The 22,221-nt window shown below is 32.8% G+C and overlaps 1 protein-coding gene across 1 annotated transcript in view; it reads left to right on the top strand.

The window, feature by feature from the left end:
* The window catches only part of LOC148939107 (insulin-like peptide receptor), a 37,751-nt gene that overhangs the window by 10,951 nt on the left and 4,579 nt on the right, over positions 1–22,221 (top strand). The window contains exons 4-8 of the mRNA XM_089107315.1: positions 2,182–2,374; positions 7,318–7,529; positions 9,359–9,538; positions 16,910–17,096; positions 21,474–21,670. Coding sequence (XP_088963441.1) covers positions 2,182–2,374; positions 7,318–7,529; positions 9,359–9,538; positions 16,910–17,096; positions 21,474–21,670 — 969 coding nt within the window. The remainder of the gene's footprint in view (positions 1–2,181; positions 2,375–7,317; positions 7,530–9,358; positions 9,539–16,909; positions 17,097–21,473; positions 21,671–22,221) is intronic.

Below are 22,221 nucleotides of genomic sequence, written 5' to 3'. Positions count from 1 at the left end.
AAACCTGAACTCCATTAGGGTCCAAACTAAATTTGAACTCGATCAGGTATGATGATCGGTAAATTCAAAATGCCGATTTCGACTCTTAAGAATTTCTGCTATCTTTGACAATTTTTTTACATTTTTGCTCCTAGAATTTCCACCATTCTTTCTTACAATTTTTGACATTATTATTATTTTAGAATTATTGTTATACTTTTATTTTAAAATACTTATTTTATTTTAAAAAACAATATTTATTTAAAATAAATTTATTTCAAGAACAAGTCTGGCTTTTTCTCAAACCTGAACTCCATTGAGCTCCAAGTAAAATTTGAACTTGGTTATTGGTCATAATATCTAAAAAAATTTAGATGTTATGACGTGCCGATGTTTTGACTGTCGATGTCCTGACGGGTAGCGATTTTGACTGTCAATGAACTGGTTTTCCATGTCACGACTGTCAATGACTGTCAATAAAAACTGGTTTTTCTCCAAGGTGGGAAAAACAGCAAAAATTTCCAAACCTAAAATAAATAATCAGGATTTTTTTCTTAAGAAGGGGAAAAATTCAGAAGACAAAAGAATAGAATGGTCACAGAAAGGTGAGCACAGGACAATGGACCAACGCACTGCCCAATGCATGTCTGCTAGATTTTCCTCTCTTATTAACAGTCTTACCATAATTGTGGATACCTTTTATGTGACTAAATTCATGGTACCAGGCCTCTATAAACTTAGATATAAACTCACAACTCGAGAGTTGTGTCTATTTGACTTCCTTTTAAAGGAACCAAGACAGGTGTCAGGGATATCCTTTTTGGAAAACTATCCCAAATAGAGGTGTAGTCTTACGAACTTCTTCAAGAACCAGATTGGAGTTCTTTTATGACTCAGTTTTTTGGAAAACTATCCCAAATAGAGGTGTAGTGTTATGAACTTCTTCAAGAACCAGATTGTAGTTCTTTTATGACTAAATTTTTTGGAAATCTATCACAAATAGAGGTGTAGGGTCTTATACTCTTACGAACTTCAAGAACCAGATTGTGGTTCTTTTATGACTAATTTTTTTTTTTGGAAAACTATCCCAAATAGAGGTGTAGGGTCTTATACTCTTACGAACTTCTTCAAGAACCAGATTGTGGCTCTTTTATGACAATTTTTTTTTTTGTAAAACTATCCCAAATAGAGATGTAGGGTCTTACGAACTTCTTCAAGAACCAGATTGGGGTTCTTTTATGACTCAATTTTTTGGAAAACTATCCCAAATAGAGGTGTAGGGTCTTACAAACTTCTTCAAGAACCAGATTGTGGCTCTTTTATGACAAATTTTTTTTTTGGAAAACTATCCCAAATAGAGATGTAGGGTCTTACGAACTTCTTCAAGAACCAGATTGTTCTTTTATGACTAAATTTTTTGGAAAAATATCCCAAATAGAGGTGTTGAGTCTTACGAACTTCTTCAGGAACCAGATTGTAGTTCTTTTATGACTAATTTTTTTGGACAACTAACACAAAAAGAGGTGTAGGGTGTTACGAACTTCTTCAAGAACCAGATTGGGGTTATTTTTTGACTAATTTTTTGGAAAACTATCCCAAATAGAGGTGTTGAGTCTTACGAACTTCTTCAAGAACTGGATTGTGGTTCTTTTATGACTAAATTTTTTGGAAAACTATCCCAAATAGAGGTGTAGGGTCTTACGAACTTCTTCAAGAACCAGATTGTAGCTCTTTTATGACTAAATTTTTTGGAAAACTATCCAAAATAGAGGTGTAGGGTGTTACGAACTTCTTCAAGAACCAGATTGGTGTTCTTTTATGACTAATTTTTTATGACTAAATGTTTTGGAAAACTATCCCAAATAGAGGTGTAGGGTCTTACGAACTTCTTCAAGAACCAGATTGTGGTTCTTTTATGACAAGAACCAGATTGTTCTTTTATGACTAAATTTTTTGGAAAACTATCGCAAATAGAGGTGTAGGTTCTTACGAACTTCTACAAGAACCAGATTGGGGTTCTTTTATGACTAAATTCAAAGCGTCAGGCCGCTATAAAGTTAGGGCCTGATATACCCCTTTTCATCTGTTGGAACATCCTTTTAAAAGAAATAACAGACGAATTTTCAGGATATCTCATGGGAGACCATTCTAAATGCTCATTAGGAAGATTTATCCATTAATGATGCTATATCTTTATTCTAGGTCAAAATGAAGAATTGGATATTAATATTGAACAAATAAGCGAATATTTGGTTCATTTTCGGATTAAAAATTTTAGAAAATATCCTCGTGTTCCTGATCATCGCCTGCTGCTTGGGTATGAGTACCACTACAGGGAGACTCCTTTTCAGAACCTGTCTATATTTGGAGGAAGAGATGCTTGCGGTAATGATGGGTAAGTAAATTGTCCGGTGATACCTTTTAAACGTAGTTGACCTCATTTATGGGGGGGGGGGGTCGACAGGCACGTACGCCGGATTTTCTTTTGAGCAAGGAGTAGCAACGAAAAAAAAAAAAAAATTGATAATTTGAATGAAAAGCACCCAGAAATGAAGAAAATGAAGAAAATGGTTCTTTCTTTTTTTAATTTCATTTTTTCATGAAGAAAATGGTTCTTTCATATTTTCATTTAATTTTTTCATTAAGAAAGGGAAGAACCATTTTCTTCATCAAAAAATGAAAGAACCATTTTCTTCATGAAAAAAGGAAATGAAAAAATGGAAGAACCATTTTTTTCATGAAAAAATGAAAGAACCATTTTCTTCATGAAAAAAGGAAATGAAAAAATGAAAGAACCATTTTCTTCATGAAAAAAGGAAATGAAAAAATGGAAGAACCATTTTTTTCATCAAAAAATGAAAGAACCATTTTCTTCATGAAAAAATGAAATGAAAATATGAAAGAACCATTTTTTTCATGAAAAAATGAAATTAAAAAATCAAAGGACATGTTGTAATTAATGACAGATTTGAAGGGCTTAGAATAAGGGCTGGAAGGACAAAATCCTTTTCTAGACTAGTATTTTTCTGAGTGGACTTCTTTGAACTAATCTTGGAGGGAGGTGAGGGATTTCCACCTCTCCTCGTGTAAAAGTATTCTTGGTAAAAAAAAATACAAAGTAACTCTTATTTACGGAAAAACGTTTTAAGATAAACGTTTGAAACGTTTTAACCTTTTAAGATAATGCGCAAAGTTGTATTAGGCCAAAAAACAATGGCCAAAAAGGCCAAAAAGCTAGGTCTTGGTATGGCATTTACAAGTGAGATTTTTCAGCATAAAGTACGAACCATTGGTATGAAATATCAATAGATTAAAATTAGAATATTAGTAAATAAACTTCTAAAAACATTTATTACCTCCAATTCATATATAGTAAAAAAAATCCTGTTACCTAGAAAACTAAACTGAAATCCTGGGACAGTCATGATATATACTCCAACTATTCAAGAATGGCTAACTGTGTCATGAGTGCCCCTCGCTTTCATTTTTATGTCATAACAAATTCAAGTTTTCTGAGTAGCAGGAATCTTCCTGCTTTTATTAATTTTTGAAACTTAACTTTTTCCCTGCTTAACATATCAACTGTACATACATAAAATAAAAATATAGGGGGAGGAGATCGTTTTTATTATTTCGATTGAAAATACAAAAAAATGATATTTTTCGATGAAAATACCGAAAAAACGTATTTTCCGAAATCTAGAGGGACATAATAATCTAAGGGGGCAGATACCCCTCCTTCTCTCCTCCCCTCCCGTTGACGCGAGATTTTTTCATTGAACATGGCAAAAAAACGTATGTTTCGGTGAAAATACCCCCTCCGAGATTTTTTGCTCCCCTGAAAATTCAGAAAAATGTCGAATGTCGTCCTTTTAATTATCGTCTTTAATTCTTTCATATCATGGAATTTCCTGAAGCTGAGCGGACATTGGTGAGTTAATTTTGTTGATAATCTTGTTAATAGTAAGGCTGTACATCACCTACATTCTGTATTGTTTTTTTCTTGAGCTTGGTAAGTAGGCTTAGCCTGCACTAGGCCATCTTTGCCAAGCCGATCATGGACTCGAGCTTTCTTGTGATCCCTCCAAGGGAAAAACTGGTTCCGCACTAACAACAGTCTGGTTTTCTGTACAAAGAGGTTTTGGAGGCCGGAATTCGCAGAGGTTTGTCTACCAGCTTTTACGGAGGAGGATACTCCACCCTACAGGAACTGCAAACTTACCGCATTTTTTTGTCCCTCTATTGAAACTTCCTCCTAGCTCCTCATCCCCCTTTCAAGGCCGTATTCAAGGGAGGCGCTAGGGGCTCTGACTACCCCCTCGAAATGTTTGTACTACTCACAAAAACGTATTAAAAATGCATAAACACATATTTTTCATTTATTTTTTAAATTCTTTTTGTAAGCCCTCCCCCCGATAAAAAATACCTCTGACAAAAATCCGGGATACTTCCCTATCCCCTTTTACTGCTTGAATATAGTCTCGTGTTGTGCACAAACATTTACTATTTTTTTAAATTGTATTAGACCACAAAGAATAAACTTTTTTTTCATCCTAGTGGAGATTAGCAATTTTGACCAACAGCATGGCTGCGACGAGTAGTTATTTTTCTCTCCGAGAGTGGCTTTTCACAAACAAATATGGTGTATTCACTAACATGTGATTTCGTTCCTCTATAAAAGAAGGCGGAGGGGTCCACCTCCTTTCGAAGTGTCATAATTTGACGATTCTTCCCTTAATTTCCAGCGTTTGGCATAATTGGTCTGATACCCCTCCTCCTTTTAAAATAAATTTAAGGATATACTTTTAAGACTTGCAGGATGTGAATCTTCACCTATGTCTTAATAATTTAATTTTTTATTCCAATCTTGAACTGATGAAAAAGGAATTTATTAGTTTTGTGTGAATTGAGGGGGATCTAGGTTTTTTAATTTTTCTTATTTTATTCTAATTTTGTGATGAAAGTGGCATCAACATATTTAATTTTTGGGCTAATATTTGCCAGTTTTTCAATGGGAGTCCTTTAGACAAATTAAATAAAAAAAACAAGTTTTTTAAACTGAAAGTAAGGAGCGACATTAAAACTTAAAACGAACAGAAATTATTCCGTATATGAAAGGGGCTGTCCCCTCCTCAACGCCTCGCTCTTTACGCTAAAGTTTTTTATTATTTTGAAAAATAAAGTTGTGAGACAGAGTCAAATTTTAGCGTAAAGAGCGAGGCGTTGAGGAGGGGACAGCCCCTTTAATATACGGAATAATTTCTGTTCGTTTTAAGTTTTAATGTCGCTCCTTACTTTCAGTTTAAAAAATTGTTTTTTTTATTTAATTTCTGATCGTTTTTTAGTTAATGCAGCTTTTATTTTGGCTAACCGTCATTGAATAAGTAAACAAAATTTGCATAAAATTTTTTACTTTTCTTTTGCTAAATGGATGTCTTTACAAATTAACTTACGTAACTAACTTCTATATTCGTATTTTTTTCTTCTGGCAAAAAATACAAAGTGGCAGATTTTTGCAGATATGAGCTTGAAACCTATGTTATAGGGTTTTCTGATACGCTGAATCTGACGGTGTGATTTTCATTAAAATTCTTTCACTTGTAGGGGATGTTTCCCCCCTCTTTAAAAAATCGGGTAAATTTTCTCAGGCGCGTAGCCTTTGATGTGTAGTACTAAACTTAATAAAATCTATATATTTAGAATCAGCATTATAAACACATTCTTTTGATACATTTATTGACATCAAAATTCCGTTTTTAAAAGTTTGGATTACTATTGAGCCGTATCGCTTGTTTTCTTATTGTCTTTTTTATTACGTATATGTTATTACGTATATGAGGGGGTTCTCCCCTTAGTCAATACCACGCTCTTTACGTCAAAAGTAAAAAAAATTGATTCACAAACCCCTGAATCACAAAGGCCGTTTAATTAGAATAGATAGCTCTTTTGAAAGCACTAAAAAAACTGTAGCGTAAAGAGCGAGGTATTGACTTGGGGGAGAACCCCCTCATATACGTAATAATTTCTGTTCGTTTTAAGTTCTAACGTTCCTTCTTACTTTCAGTTGAAAAACTTGTTTTTTTTATTTAATTTCTGATCGTTTTTTAAATAATGCTTGGAAATCCGGCGCCCCCTTCATAGAAATGTCCCTTACCCCAAAGAAACATCTTCCACGGAAAGATCCTCTAGAGTAACTCCCTCCTCTAGCCCCCCCCCTCCAGAAAAAAATCCTTCCTGAAAATGTCTGTATACTTCCCAATAACCAATAAATAATGCTGGCAAGTCCGGCGCCCCCTTCGTGGCAATTTCCCTTCCCCAATGAAAACTTCCTGCATGGACAGATCCTCCAAATTAACCCCCAACCCACCCATCCCCCCCACAACCACAAAAAAAACCGTCCTGAAAACTTCTGTATACTTCTCAAGAACCAATACTATATGTTAACATTGGGTAAAGTTCAAAACTTTAAGCCCTCCCCCCGGGGACTTCGGGGGATTAAGTTATCCTCAAATACATATTTATCATATTTTCGACCATGCTGAACAAAATGGCTATCTCAAAATTTGGAGCGGGTGACTGTGTGAAAAAAAAAAAGCGTGGGAGGGGGCCTAGTTGCCCTCCATTTTTTTTGGTCACTTAAAAAGGTAACTAGAACTTTTAATTTCCGTTCCAAAGAGCCCTCCCACGATATTCTAGGACCACTGGGTCGATACGATCACCCCTGGGAAAAAAAAACAACAAATAAATACGCATCCGTGATCTTTCTTCTGGGAAAAAATGTAAAATTACACATTTTTGTAGATAGGAGCTTGAAACCTCTACAGTAGGGTTCTCTGATACGCTGAATATGATGGGGTGATTTTCATTAAGGTTCTATAACTTTTAGAGGGTCTTTCCCCCTTTTTTTGAAAATCAGCCAAATTTCCTCAGGCGCGTAACTTTTGATGGGTAGCACTAAACTCGATGACAGTTATATATTTGAAATAAGCATTGAAGTCTGATTCTTTTGATGTATCTATTGGTATCAAAAACCCGTTTTCTAGAGTTTCGGTTACCATTGAGCCGGGTCGCTCCTTACTTACAGTTCGTTACCCCGAACTGTTTGATATGAGAGTGAGCAATCTTCCCCGTCTCCGTATCTTGCCATGTGCATATGTATATTATTTGATTTTTTTAGTTTATCCACCCTATTAATTCTTATTTAGCAAACGGAGTGTCATTTCCTATTTTCTTCTTTTCTCATATTTACTACCTGAATTTGTACCCGGTATGCAATTTCTATAATGTTTGTTTTTATTATTATCGTTATTATTACTAACGAAACTCATATTTTTATAGATGGAATACTGGTGAGATTAAGCCCGGTTCAGACATAGACGCTGATTGGGATTACGGATTAATATCACATTTAAAGCCGTTCACACTCTACGGGATGTATTTTAACACACTAATGGTTCCAGAGGAGTCATATTTCACCCAAGATTATTTGAATGACACACAATCGTCTGGCGCGACAAGTCAAATTCTCTATTTTAGAACTGTCTCTGGAGGTAAGTACCAACGTTTTCTCTAGCGGTAGGCAAATCAGTAGATAAATTTTTTTTCCGAAACGGAGTAGTATAAAGGCCAGTGATGACCTGTCAGGTCGAGTTCAGGTCAGGGACGAATAGTGTGTTCGAGCATCCCTTAGTCCCCCGGATGAATTCTGTAAAAGGAAACAACAAATACTTATCCGACATCTTATCAAATGAAACGCTATAGGTAAATAGGCGAATTACGCGTAATCTAACACTAATCGCGTAATCGCAACATGAATTACGCGTACTCTTCTGTAAACGTAGATTAGTTAGATACCCCTGAAACTGTGCCACATTTTACAATTACTATTCTTTTGTTCTCTACGTAATGTTTCACATATTTTTTTTTACATTTTTTAAAACGATGATTTTTTTACATTTTTTAAAACAATGATTTTTTTACATTTTTTAAAACGATGATTTTTTTGGTATTTTTTTACATTTTTTAAAAAGATGATTTTTTTTATTTTTTACAGGCCAATGAGCCTTTGGGGGAATAGTAAAGTGTAATATTGTATGTCTATTTCATGATGAATAGACCTTATCTTATCTTAAAAGATTTAATTTTTTTATATTTGACCCTACATTTTCGAGGATTAACAGGTGTAGCATATCCAATAAATAACCAAGACTGTTTCAAGTAAAAGCCCTACTAACCCCTGACGTCATATACGCCCTCTGGAACCATAAGGATAAGTAATCCAGCATGCCCGAACGCACTAGAAGTGTCCGACTGTAATTGGGTTGCAAGAGTAACACTTTTGCGCCACCGAAAAGCTTGGACCACCGACCGGCCCTTTTTTTTTTTTATTTTATTTTATTATTATTATTATTATTGTATAATATGTAATAATGTTACATTATAATATATAATATTATAATAATTAATATATATTACATTATAATATACAATAATAATAATGTATTGTCCTTGAGCCAGGCGCTATAGTGTGTGATTCTAGAAAATGACATAGCATAGGCTGCTGTAGGAAGTGTAATATTTTTTAAAATATTTGCCCTATTATTCTATTTTTGCCAACGAATTAGTTTTAGTCTTCAACTTTGCTGTTAACTTACTATTCAAGAATACTTTCGACTAGTAGTATTATCAATTTATATTAGTTTTCAGTTATGTTAACAAAAAGTACAAACGGTATAGAAAAATTATTTGAAAAGATTTAAATGGAGTAAAAATGAGGAGAAAAGCATGAGACTCTGAAGAGATTCGGATGGAGGAGGGGTGTGCGTAGCTGTAATGGCCTGAAGTGGTGTAGCACTCTATTATTTGTTTTACTTTGTAATTTTAATACTATGACGCATAACCCCCCCCCCCCTTCCTTCGAAATATTTGGATGTTCCTAGAATTTCTTACATTATCTTGTCAGATTTTCAGAACTTCTATTGGAGTTGCGAATCTTCTCCCAATGGTGTGAACGTGTCTGGAATGAACATAATTTTTTGGTACTTTTTAATTAAACGAAACACACCCAATAAGTGAAGTTAGGTTAATCCTAATGAATTATAATCTTCGTATAACCTTTAGTTTATGTAATAATGTAATTTGGGATATATATTTGCACAATAGGTTTGGGGGTAAAGCGTTTTAACAGAGCCCCTAACCTAACCCCCATCCCCCCTATTGTGAAAATATAATGCCCAAATTATACAAGTCCAATGCATTCTATCACCCGTCTCTTGTCTTTGTGTCTATGAAGCCTGTTTTCTGAGATCTAACGTAAGAGTAATGTGTGTTCCGTTTAATTAACAAGTACCCATTTTTCTATGTTGACTCATTATTTCAGAGCCGAATCCGCCTTTAGTACTCAGTGTTGTCGCCAATACATCGTCAGATATTTATATAACATGGGAAGAATCACCTATACCTAACGCCAACATAACTTTCTTCTACGTGCATGTGGAAATCAATCCGGATGATGGGTACCAACTTGCTGAAAGGAATTATTGTGAAAGAAAACTTGAAGGTGGGTACTTTTTTCTGGTATTTAGGGCACATCCCAGGGGGGCTTAAGTCTCCCTGGGGATTTGGAACACGTTGGCCTGGAACTGGGAATTAGAAACTTGATTAGAATTAGAATTAGCAACTCTGATTTAACATTGAAGCTAGCATACAAATCTTCTTAAAAATTATGCAAAGACTTCTTATTCTGTAAGTATTTTTGCTATTCTGACTAGCTTTTAAGTTTAACAGGGGCTAGTAAAAAAAATAATAATAAAATAATAAAAATAAGAATAATAATAATATGATAAAAATATAATAATAAAAATAATAATGATAATAAAATCCTTAACATAATTCCTTGTGCATTGGTTTACGCTTGGGGCTTGAACAAATAATACTACTGATGCAAAAATTTAAAAAATAATTAAAAATAATACAAACAAATGTTAAATATTTTATAATTATTGAAAGTAATTATTGAAAATAATAATTAATTATTGAAAGTAAAGCTTTACTTTCGTTTTGAAGCAACCGAGGGTCCCACGTGATCGTTAGGATAATGTACTGCGTTCCGCCCTATTGCAAATTTAATGCTAGGGGAAAATTCTGACCTAACTACAGTTGTTGGGGCTGCATGAATAACTGTTTTTGGGTATTTACCAAATACAAAATTGGGCATTTGGCTTTTGTCTATTTATGTCCATTTGTTTGTTTTGATTTATGTCGACTTTTTTAAAGAAATGCTCAAATGGTAGTTCCGCCATGCCTCACACTGTGTCTATCTGTTGATTTTACATCCCCTATTCCCTAGGCCCATCCCTATTTATCATGTAAAAAGTCAAAGAAACGCGCCTGAAATTTAAATTTTAAAATATAAATTTAGTCGAGTGTTCAAAAATGTCCAGTTAACTTAGGTGGTCATTTGAAAAATCGCTTCCATTTCGTCTGCAGCACTTAAACCTGACACCTGTTTCTATGCGATTTTTTTTCCTATCTTTGGATAATCTAAACCCTCTCTATATACAATAAAAAATTCTTATCTGGCAATTCTGTCTAGACCGATGGTTCCCACAAGTTTTTAGGATTTAATGCATAACAGTTCCTTTAAAAATAGGTTTGACAGAACCTTTTTTGAAAATCAAAATTAATTTATGAAAATTTAGAGTCTCAAATACGCAAGACGTTCCCTTACGCATATGTAGATTGGAATGGATAAAAATTGATCGAATTTTTTGAAAGTAAACATTTAAATATAATCCAGGGTCGTAACCAAATTTTTTTTCGGGGGGGGGGGGTGTATAAAACGCATCAAATATTTGTTTACATTCTTTTTTTATCGTTTTTACGAGTCGGTCAAACTTTCCGGGGGGAGAGGGGGGGCCAAACCCCCTAACCTCCCTGGTACGGCCTTGATATCAAATTTATTGGGGGGGGTGCCATATACCCAAAACGTGACACTGCGTCTATGTGTCGAAGATTGCCGTTAATAAAACAATTTTTTGACAAATAATTCTTTATTGAATTTTTATCAAGTAATAAAAACATTTACATATAAACAAATTAAATCTTTTGGAGCTATTCAAGCACCAACGGTTAAACATAGGGAAATAAGCAAACGAACGGTTTCTGTTAAATATCTTAAAATTTACTAAGCCACAAAACAATAAAAACATTTTAACGCATCATGACTTAGAACTTAAGTTAACTTGACCACTCAACTTAACGTTTAAATGGAATGCTTAAAAGTGACACCTTTTTTTGTGATTTTTTTCATTCCTATTCCTGAATAACATAAACCCCTGATTACATAAAGTAAAAAGCTCCTATCAGATAATTTCCTCTAGACCAGTGGTTCTCAAACCTATAAAATATTTCTTTAAGGAGATTCGATAACTTTAGATTATTTTGATAGCCTCGGGGTCAGCTGGCCGTATCTAAGATAAAGGGCCTTTTAGTGAATTCTCCCACGCGATTTGTCACCATCGAGCTCTATTGAGAATCTATGGTTTTACTATGAAATTTGAAAAAATTTGTGTCGCCAATGTTTTCAATAAAAGCGGGTAGCTCCATAAGAAATTCCCGAAGCTACCAAATTTCTTCGTTGATATTTGCCTTGAGCTGATTTTTAGAGTTTTTCTAGAAAATTTTTAGGGGCTCTCCTTTCCTGAATTGGAAAAAGAAAATTCTGCCCCGTTTAATCAAAAAAACAAAAATTCACACGTTTCAATGATGTAAGTTTAATTGAAACGGAATATCTCCATATCCGGCACAAAACTAGAGGAGTTAAATTTTTTTTCTAAGATTTATGGGAAAGTAGGGTTGGCCTTTAGTTTTCTGTCATTTATTCGGATCTCTTATCCAAACTATACAAGTTAGGGCAAGACCGTCCAATCAATTCTAAACAGTTTGGCCATAAAAAGTAATGGACGAGATAGGGTGATCCTTTAAGATATCAAATCCCTTTTAAAATAGGTTGTAATAGCTGATGGATCCTCTCAATGAAAATGAAAATCATAATTATTTCATTATTTTTTGGGGTGCCATACGTGGCACTGTGTATATATCGTAAATTGTTACGTTTTTAGAAAATGATTCTTTATCAATTTTTTTTTTAACATTTGCATTTAAATATTAAATCTTTCTGGTTTTCCATTAAATGTCTTGAATTCGCTGTACAAAGCCACCAATCTATAATACTCTTAAACTCAACTCTCAAGCTAACTCACCACTCAATTTAATACCCGTGCCACATCATAGTTACATCTATCGATAAGGAAAGCGAAATTTCATGAATGACGAGGCAATTTTCTTGATTTTAGCGTCACACTTGCATTTAAAAAGCAAAAAGTTAAAATTGCCAGAAATTAGTTTAATGAGTTTGCCCCAACAGTAATTTGTGTCCAACTGTCTTCTACTAATACTAAGTCTTCCTAACTTTTGTCAGATTCCTCTCCCAGATAGAAAAATCGCTGTTCTAAGTTTCCATCTTTTCTAGTTTTAAAAATTATGCCTCAAAACGTTGACTCTGAATGGTCAATCAAGAAATTTATGTTTGAAAGTTGAACAATGTTCAACTCGAGAAATTACGAACGGCGAACGTAATTGGCGCTGTAGTCGTGCATAATTTTGATTTTATCGACAAGTGTGACTATAATGTGGCTCGGGCATAATACTTATATAGAACACTTAAATGGGACATCTGTTTCTATACAATTTTTTTTCTTATTTTCGGATAATGTGAACCCTGGCTACACACAACGAAAAAACCATAAAAAGTTTATAATGGATGGGATAGGGGGATCCTTAGGGTATCAAACCCCCTTAAAAATAGGTTATAATAACTAAATGACCCTCTCAATGAAAATTAAAATCATAATTATTTCATTATTGTTTGGGGTGCCATATATCCAAGACGTGGCACTGTGTATATATCGTAAATTGTTACATTTTTAGAAAATGATTCTTTATCAAATTTAGAAAAAACATTTGCATTTAAACATATTAAATCTTTCTGGGATTCCATAAAATTTCTTGAATTCGCTATACAAAGCCACCAATCTATAAAAATCTTAAACTCAACGCTCAAGATAACTCACCACTCAACTTAAACGGAACATCTGTTTCTATTCAATTTTTTTTTCTTATTTTCGGATAAACGAAAAAACTCGTATCTGGCAATACTGTCTAGACCAGTAGTTGTTTAACTTTTTATAATTTTGTGGATGACAGTCCCTTTTAAAATAGTTTTTGGTGGCTGGTGTATCCATTCATAAAAAATTAAAAAAAATGCGTCCATATAACGCAAGACGTGGCACTGCGTGTATATATCTTGGATTGTTGTGAATAAAACATTTTTTGACAAATAACTCTTTATTAAATTTCTCGAAAAAAAATCATTTACAAATAAACAAATTCAGTTTTTCGGGCCCAATTATCTGCCATTACTGTCTAGACCTGTAGTTCTCTAACTTTTTATAATTTTGTGCATGACAGTCCCTTTTAAAATAGTTTTTGGTGGCTGGTGTATCCATTCATTAAAAATTAAAAAAAATGGATCCATATAACGCAAGACGTGGCACTGCGTATATATATCTTGGATTGTTGTGAATAAAACATTTTTTGACAAATAACTCTTTATTGAATTTCTCGAAAAAAAATCATTTACATATAAACAAATTCAGTTTTTCGGGCCCAATTATCTGCCATTACTGTCTAGACCTGTAGTTCTCTAACTTTTTATAATTTTGTGCATGACAGTCCCTTTGAAAATAGTTTTTGGTGGCTTGTGTATCCATTCATTAAAAATTAAAAAAAATGGATCCATATAACGCAAGACGTGGCACTGCGTATATATATATATATTGGATTGTTGTGAATAAAAAATTTTTAGACATATAAATCTTTATTGTATTTCTCGAAAAAAAAAATCATTTACATATAAACAAATTCAGTTTGTCGGGCCCAATTATCTGCCATTACTGTCTAGACCTGTAGTTCTCTAACTTTTTATAATTTTGTGCATGACAGTCCCTTTTAAAATAGTTTTTGGTGGCTGGTGTATCCATTCATTAAAAATTAAAAAAAATGGGTAAATATAACGCAAGACGTGGCACTGCGTGTATATATCTTGGATTGTTGTGAATAAAACATTTTTTGACAAATAACTCTTTATTGAATTTCTCGAAAAAAAATCATTTACATATAAACAAATTCAGTTTTTCGGGCCCAATTATCTGCCATTACTGTCTAGACCTGTAGTTCTCTAACTTTTTATATTTTTGTGCATGACAGTAACTTTTAAAATATTTTTTGGTGTCTTGTGGATACATTCATTAAAAATTAAAAAAATGGATCCATATAACGCAAGACGTGGCACTGCGTCTGTATATATCCTGTATTGTTGTGAATAAAACATATTTTGACAAATAACTCTTTATTGAATTTTTCGAAAAAAAATCATTTACATATAAACAAATTCAGTTTTTCGGGCCCAATTATCTGCCATTACTCTCTTGACATGTAGTTCTCTAACTTTTTATAATTTTTTGCATGACAGTCCCTTTTAAAATAGTTTTTGGTGGCTGGTGTCTCCATTCATTAAAAATTAAAAAAATGGATCAATATAACGCAAGACTTGGCACTGCTTGTCTATATCTTGGATTGTTGTGAATAAAAAATTTTTTGAAAAATAACTCTTTATTGAATTTCTCGAAAAAAAATCATTTACATATAAACAAATTCAGTTTTTCGGGCCCAATTATCTGCCATTACTGTCTAGACCTGTAGTTCTCTAACTTTTTATAATTTTGTGCATGACAGTCCCTTTTACAATAGTTTTTGGTGGCTGGTGTATCCATTCATTAAAAATTAAAAAAATGGGTCCATATAACGCAAGACGTGGCACTGCGTATATATATATATCTTGGATTGTTGTGAATAAAACATTTTTTGACATATAACTCTTTATTGAATTTCTCGAAAAAAAAAATCATTTACATATAAACAAATTCAGTTTTTCGGGCCCAATTATCTGCCATTACTGTCTAGACCTGTAGTTCTCTAACTTTTTATAATTGTGTGCATGACAGTCCCTTTTAAAATAGTTTTTGGTGGCTGGTGTATCCATTCATTAAAAATTAAAAAAATTGATCCATATAACGCTAGACGTGGCACTGCGTATATATATATCTTGGATTGTTGTGAATAAAACATTTTTTGACAAATAACTCTTTATTGAATTTCTCGAAAAAAAATCATTTACATATAAACAAATTCAGTTTTTCGGGCCCAATTATCTGCCATTACTGTCTAGACCTGTAGTTCTCTAACTTTTTATAATTTTGTGCATGACAGTCCCTTTTAAAATAGTTTTTGGTGGCTTGTGTATCCATTCATTAAAAATTAAAAAAATGGATCCATATAACGCAAGACGTGGCACTGCGTATATATATATATCTTGGATTGTTGTGAATAAAACATTTTTTGACATATAACTCTTTATTGAATTTCTCGAAAAAAAATCATTTACATATAAACAAATTCAGTTTTTCGGACCCAATTATCTGCCATTACTGTCTTGACCTGTAGTTCTCTAACTTTTTATAATTGTGTGCATGACAGTCCCTTTTAAAATAGTTTTTGGTGGCTGGTGTATCCATTCATTAAAAATTATAAAAATGGATCCATATAACGCAAGACTTGGCACTGCGTATATATATCTTGGATTGTTGTGAATAAAACATTTTTTGACAAATAACTCTTTATTGAATATCTCTAAATAAAATCATTTACATATAAACACAGTCAGTTTTTCGGGCCCAATTATCTGCCATTACTGTCTAGACCTGTAGTTCTCTAACTTTTTATAATTTTGTGCATGACAGTCCCTTTTAAAATAGTTTTTGGTGGCTTGTGTATCCATTCATTAAAAATTAAAAAAATGGATCCATATAACGCAAGACGTGGCACTGCGTATATATATCTTTGATTGTTGTTAATAAAACATTTTTTTACATATAACTCTTTATTGAATGTCTCGAAAAAAAATCATTTACATATAAACATAGTAAGTTTTTCGGACACAATTATCTGCCATTACTGTCTATACATTTAGTTATCTAAATTTTTATCATATTGTGCATGACAGTCCCTTTTAAAATATTTTTTGGTGGCTTGTGTATCCATTCATTAAAAATAAAAAAAATGGATCCATATAACGCAAGACGTGGCACTGCGTGTATATATCCTGGATTGTTGTGAATAAAACATTTTTTGACAAATAACTCTTTATTGAATTTTTCGAAAAAAAAAATCATTTACACATAAACAAATTCAATTTGTCGGGCCCAAGAACGTAAAAACGGCTGATCGTAAAGGAATTAAACAAAGTGACAATTTCCATTGAGTATTTCTAAAATTCACTATACAGAGCCAGAAGCAAAAAAAATAATAAATTGTACAAATAAAATAGTAATTATAAATTATAGAACTACTATAATATAATGCCTACTTACCACTACTTACCTACTTACCATACTTACCAGTAGTGCCAGAGTAATAACCTACTTACCATAATATTGGGCCAATCCAAACCAATAAATTGATTAAACTTACAGAAAATCATTATTATCCTCAAAAGAGGGGGGGAAATTATAGTTTTAAAAATAACATTTCTTTCAATTTCGTTTTAAATTCATCAAGAATCAGGGTCGTATTCAGGATTTTTTAGGGGGAGGGGGCTTTAAAAAAGGATTTTTTCGGGGGTGGGTTGTACAGAAAAACCTTGAAAAACGCAACAATTTTTTTTATATTCATTTTCTTTACGTTATTACGAGTCCGACAATTTTTTTTTTTCTATGCCATTATTCATTTATCTACACCCTTATTGTTTCAGCTTCAGTACCCTCAGAGAAGAAGCCTCCAGTTGAGGGGAATGTGGTAACCCGGTCAGGGGAACAATGTTGCTCCTGTGTCAATTCAGTGAGGCAGTTAAACCTCCGAGAAGAAGAGGGTAGTCAAAAGGATTCAATTGATTTCGAAAATGACTTGCATAACAGTGTTTACGTTAAACGGGACGATAGGTGATTATTTGTTATTATTATTATTATATTGTTATCATTATTATTTTATTATATTTTATCATTTATAATTATATTATTATTTTTGTAATTTTATTTTTATTAATTGCTCCTGTGTCAATTCAGGGAGGCAGTTAAACCTCCGAAGAAGAGGGTAGTCAAAAGGATTCAATTGATTTTGAAAACGACTTGTATAACAGTGTTTACGTTAAACGGGACGATAGTTGATTATTTATTATTATTATTATCATTATTATTTTATTACATTTCATCATTTATATTTATATTATTATTTTTATAATTTAATTTTTATTAATGGCTCCTGTGTCAATTTAGGGAGCCAGCTAAACCTCCGAGAAGAGGAGGGAAGTTCAAAGGGCTTGAACTGATAAAACCGACTTGCATACGAGTGTTAATGTTAAGGGGGACAATAAGTCAGGTTTTCAATACATTACTTTTCATAGTTGATTTTTGTATAGTTATTTTTATGTTAATTCAAAGAGGTAGTTAATCATCTGGAAAGAGGAGGGTAGTCGAAAGGGTTGAGTTGATTAAAACGACCTGCATAGCAGTGCTAACGTTAAGGGGGGCAATAAGTCAGTATTTCAATACACTATTTTTTATAGTTGATTGTCTTATAATTGTCCTTCCAGGAGGTACGTGAGCTCCGAGAAGTTTAAACACGTTGTTTCGATTTCGAAAACGACAGTGTTTATGCTACCGGAGACGAAAAGTCAGTATCTCAGCACATTTTTTGTAAAGTTTATTTATGTACATGTTTTTTATCTTTTAATTCAGAGAGGCAGTTAGACTCCGAGAAGAAGAGGGTAGTCAAAAAAAAAAACTTAACAGAATTTGGAAACAACTTCATAACAGTGTTTATGTTGAGACGCGTGAGTAAAAAAATATTGAGGGTTCAGAATTTGGAGTCACCATCCTAAGTTTACCGTCTCCACGGATCTGGCTTTAAATTTACTAACAGATATTCCTTTTTGATTAAGGAACAGTTGTGAAACTTTGATATTTGACCAGTGTTTTGTCTGTCTCCTGATTTTAATATTCTAGAAATAATTTATAAGTATGAATATAAAAATTCTGCCCTTATGATATGCATAACAGGCAGTGGCGGTTTATGCTACCGGAGACGGGCAGGCCTGGGCAGGGGGAGGGGGCAACTGCCCCCTCCCTTTCTTTCTGACCTCTGATATTAAAGTCCTTTTATTTTATATGTTTATGCTCGTACTAAGGTACCTTGGTCACCTAGATTCCCTAAAGCATACGTAGGTTGTATTCCGAGCATAGGTTCGGAAAGGTTAAACTCTTAGAGGAGGGGTATTGAATTTTTTTCCAGGGAGTTACAAAATTTTAGATATCAGTTTTTCAAAATTCTTTGGAAGACTAAGGGGGTCCTTTTTCAACCTTAGGAGTTATTCTTCTGTCTCTTACCCCCTGTCTGCGGCGGGACCCTCTGTTCCCCGCCCCCAGTTTTGAAGAGGAGGTTCAATATGCTTACTCATAGAAATAGAACAGGGAATAGAGGCCAGTAGTGGTGTCTATCTATTCCTTTCTTCCATTACACGAATTGCATTCTAAAATTTAGCCTGACTCCCGGCTAATGACGAAATCTGTTAGCGCAGTTTTGCCTCCATACTTTTTTTTTCAGTCTAGCCTTTATTTAAAATTTCGCTGAATCTGGCCTTTATCGAAAATTTTGCTGTATCTGGCCTTTATTCAAAAACCTCCTGAATCTGGCCCCAGCCGTGCAAAATCTGGCCTCTATTCAAACACAGGTCAAGAAAAATTCTTATTAATGCTACATTAATAGATGTGGTTGGCTAAATGCATAACTTAAGAGCTTTTGAGAAGGTGAAGAGGTTAGGCTCCAATTTATTGAAGCCCTTACAGTAATGTTGAAAATGTGGCTCCGCCAAAAGTCTGTTTTTCCAGAAGTCTGAAAAAACAGTCTGTTTCCAAAAACAGACTTCCAAAAGTCTGTTTTCTCCCTAAAGCCTGTTCAAGAAGAATACCGTTTTTAAATGGACAATCTTCAAATGTGCAAAAAACGATATTTTCACTAGGCACGTACATAGCATAAAGGGGGGGGGGTCTTTCTGGCACCAGATAGGAAAATGCTCAGTTGGATTTCTACATATCGATGTATATACTCAGTGACAGTTGTATGTAAACAAAACATTCTTGTTTTTCAATAAGAAACACTTTTTCAGATAAGCTAAAAAATTCAATTCGGAATTACTTCATATACAGTAACAGTAATATACACAATAATGCATGGTGTTGTACACCAATATCACCGTAACACAATAACACACACCGATAATACAGTAATATACTGTATTAGTAATATAGTAGTATACAGTAACAGTATTATACAGTAACAGTACTTTGGCAAATGTGCCTTTTTCATCATTATCATCATCACTTTATGCGGTTTGGTATCTGTTTGTTAATCTTCATTTGGCTCATAATCTGGATAATTCGGTGCGCTATGTGTTACTTGAACAAATGCTATCATTGCTGATTAATTAATTAAGCAATTAATTAATTATCAATGAATGAAATTAATTACTTATTCAGGCTACTTTTTTAACAAAAGGTATTATTGCTGATTAATCAATGAACTAATTCCTTAATTAATTAAGTAACTATTGATGCTACTATTAGTTACAAAATAATATTTTTGCTGATTAGTTAACTAATCCTTTAATTTAATTATTTGATTCATTACCTCATTAATTGATCACTTATAAATGAACTAAATTAATTACGTATTAGTGATACTAGTAATAAAAAATTATGTTACTAGTGGGTATATAATTAATTACTCATTAATAAATTATGTTAATTAATCAATTAATTACTTATTAATGCCCAAATAAATAACCAGTGCTATAATTGCTGATAAATTGAACTAATCCTGTTTATTAATCAATTAAAACCTGTTTTTTCTTTCCTGGTTGGGGGAGGAGATGGCCTTTAAAAAGATTCCAAGAATCATAGCTTTGAAATACAGGGTTTTGTCACAAACCTTGAGATTTTTTCCTTTCTATACATTTTTTGTCTTCTAAAGGAGGGGATCCTTAAAAAAGGCAGAAAAACTATCTTGAATTATGTTCTTTTTTCACTTTTTTAAGGCTATTCAACACCTTAAAAATCATTTAGGGAGCCTCAGTGTCGGTTGCCCGTCTCAAGACAAAACGCTTTTTAGCGAATTTTAGCACTACTGGGTTTGATATCTGTTTGCCGATTAGTTAATTAATCCTTTAATTTAATTATTTGATTCATTACTTCAATTAATTAAGCTAACGAATTTTTTTAGCACTACTGGGAATTCCCAAAGCTTCCAAATTACTCAAGTGATATGTCCTTAAAGATTTATAAAATTTCACAGGGAATATGTCAAGAGTTCGAAAAGCAAACGAGAGGTTAGTTTAAATTAAAGAACATAATCTTTCAGTAATTTTCATTAATTGTTCAGAAACATTCAATTTACATTAAATGAAATTCAATTTACATTTAATTGAAACACTAATTGAATTATTCAATTCAATTTTAAATAATACGTCCCTGTCGGCAAAGTTTTCAAATTCAAAGTGGGTAGATCACGGGGAACTTTCAAAGCTATCAAATTGCTCAAATGATACTCCCTTTAAGCTGATCTGCATCATTGTCCTAGCAGGTATGCTAGAACATTTTTAGGGACTGCCGTTTCCAGAACATCAAGAAGAAAATTCTGCTCTGTTTAATTTAAAAAACAAAATTTATACTTTCTAATGAAGTAAGTTTCATTTAGTCTGAATATCGCTATCTGTGGCATAAAGTGGAGTAGGTAAATGGATTTTCTCAGACTATTAGGTGTCGGCTTTCTAATTTCTGTCATCCATTCGGATGTTTTATCCAAGCTCTACAGACTATAGCAAGACCGCCCAATCGATTCTAAGTAGTTTGGTCACAGAAACCGAAAAAGTTCATAGTGGAGGATATAGGGTGATTCGTTAATTTCCCCATAGTCTTAAAAGCCCTGACTTAAATAGTTCAGATTATTTGTGAAGTTTTTTTTGGCTTCTAGCCAAACAATTGAGAATTAGTTCGCAATTTTCATATATCCCCTCTCAGATTATTGTTGAATTTTTCCTGAATTATTTTCTTGAAGCCATTTTTTTTTCTAGCCAAGCGATTGGGAATTAGTTCGCAATTTTCGTATATCCCCCCCCCCCCAGAGTTTTTGCTTAATTTTGCCTGAATTTTTTTTTGACTTATTATGGTCAAGAGTCAGAAACTTTATAGGTTTGTTTTGAGTAGTTTTCTCTTACTTATTCTTTGAACTCAATTGCGACGCCTTACTATTGATTTCCTTTTAAGGGATGAATGTGATGAAACTGATGAACTGCCAACACAACGAGCTCGACGAGCATTGCACCGATATAGACGAGAAGTAAATGAACTCCCTTTAGAGCTACCGGAGCTACCTCTTCCCGATTTTAGTCGTTTCGGTGGCAGCACCAAACAGAATTGGGTTCCACCCGCTATAGATGCCACTACTAGCACAACTGACATAGGTATTATTTGTTTTCTCTTTTTTAGGAGGGAAAGCATGACAGTAACAAGTATAGTACAAATACGGCGATAATAGCAATAATAAGACGAGAAAAATAAAACTGCTATGTAACTTGATACATTAGCTGTGTTGGCCTCAGGCGGCTTGGTGCTGCGATGAGTTGTTGTTAGTTAGTTAGTTATATATATATATATATATATATATATATATATATATATATATATATATATATATATATATATATATATATATATATATATATATATATATATATATATATATATATATATATATATATATATATATATATATATATATATATATATATATATATATATATATATATATATATATATATATATATATATATATATATATATATATATATATATATATATATATATATATATATATATTTTTATATATATATATATGTTATATTTTATATGTATATGTATGTTTTTTTATATATATATATATATATATATATATATATATATATATATATATATATATATATATATATATATATATATATATATATATATATAT

Source organism: Artemia sp. Qi Xiang Cuo, unplaced genomic scaffold, assembly GCF_049724085.1.
Source record: "Artemia sp. Qi Xiang Cuo unplaced genomic scaffold, ASM4972408v1 HiC_scaffold_22, whole genome shotgun sequence".
NCBI classification, from domain to species: domain Eukaryota; kingdom Metazoa; phylum Arthropoda; class Branchiopoda; order Anostraca; family Artemiidae; genus Artemia; species Artemia sp. Qi Xiang Cuo.
The sequence above is the reverse complement of the archived record's forward strand: the minus strand, read 5'-3'. Positions and strand labels throughout refer to the sequence as shown.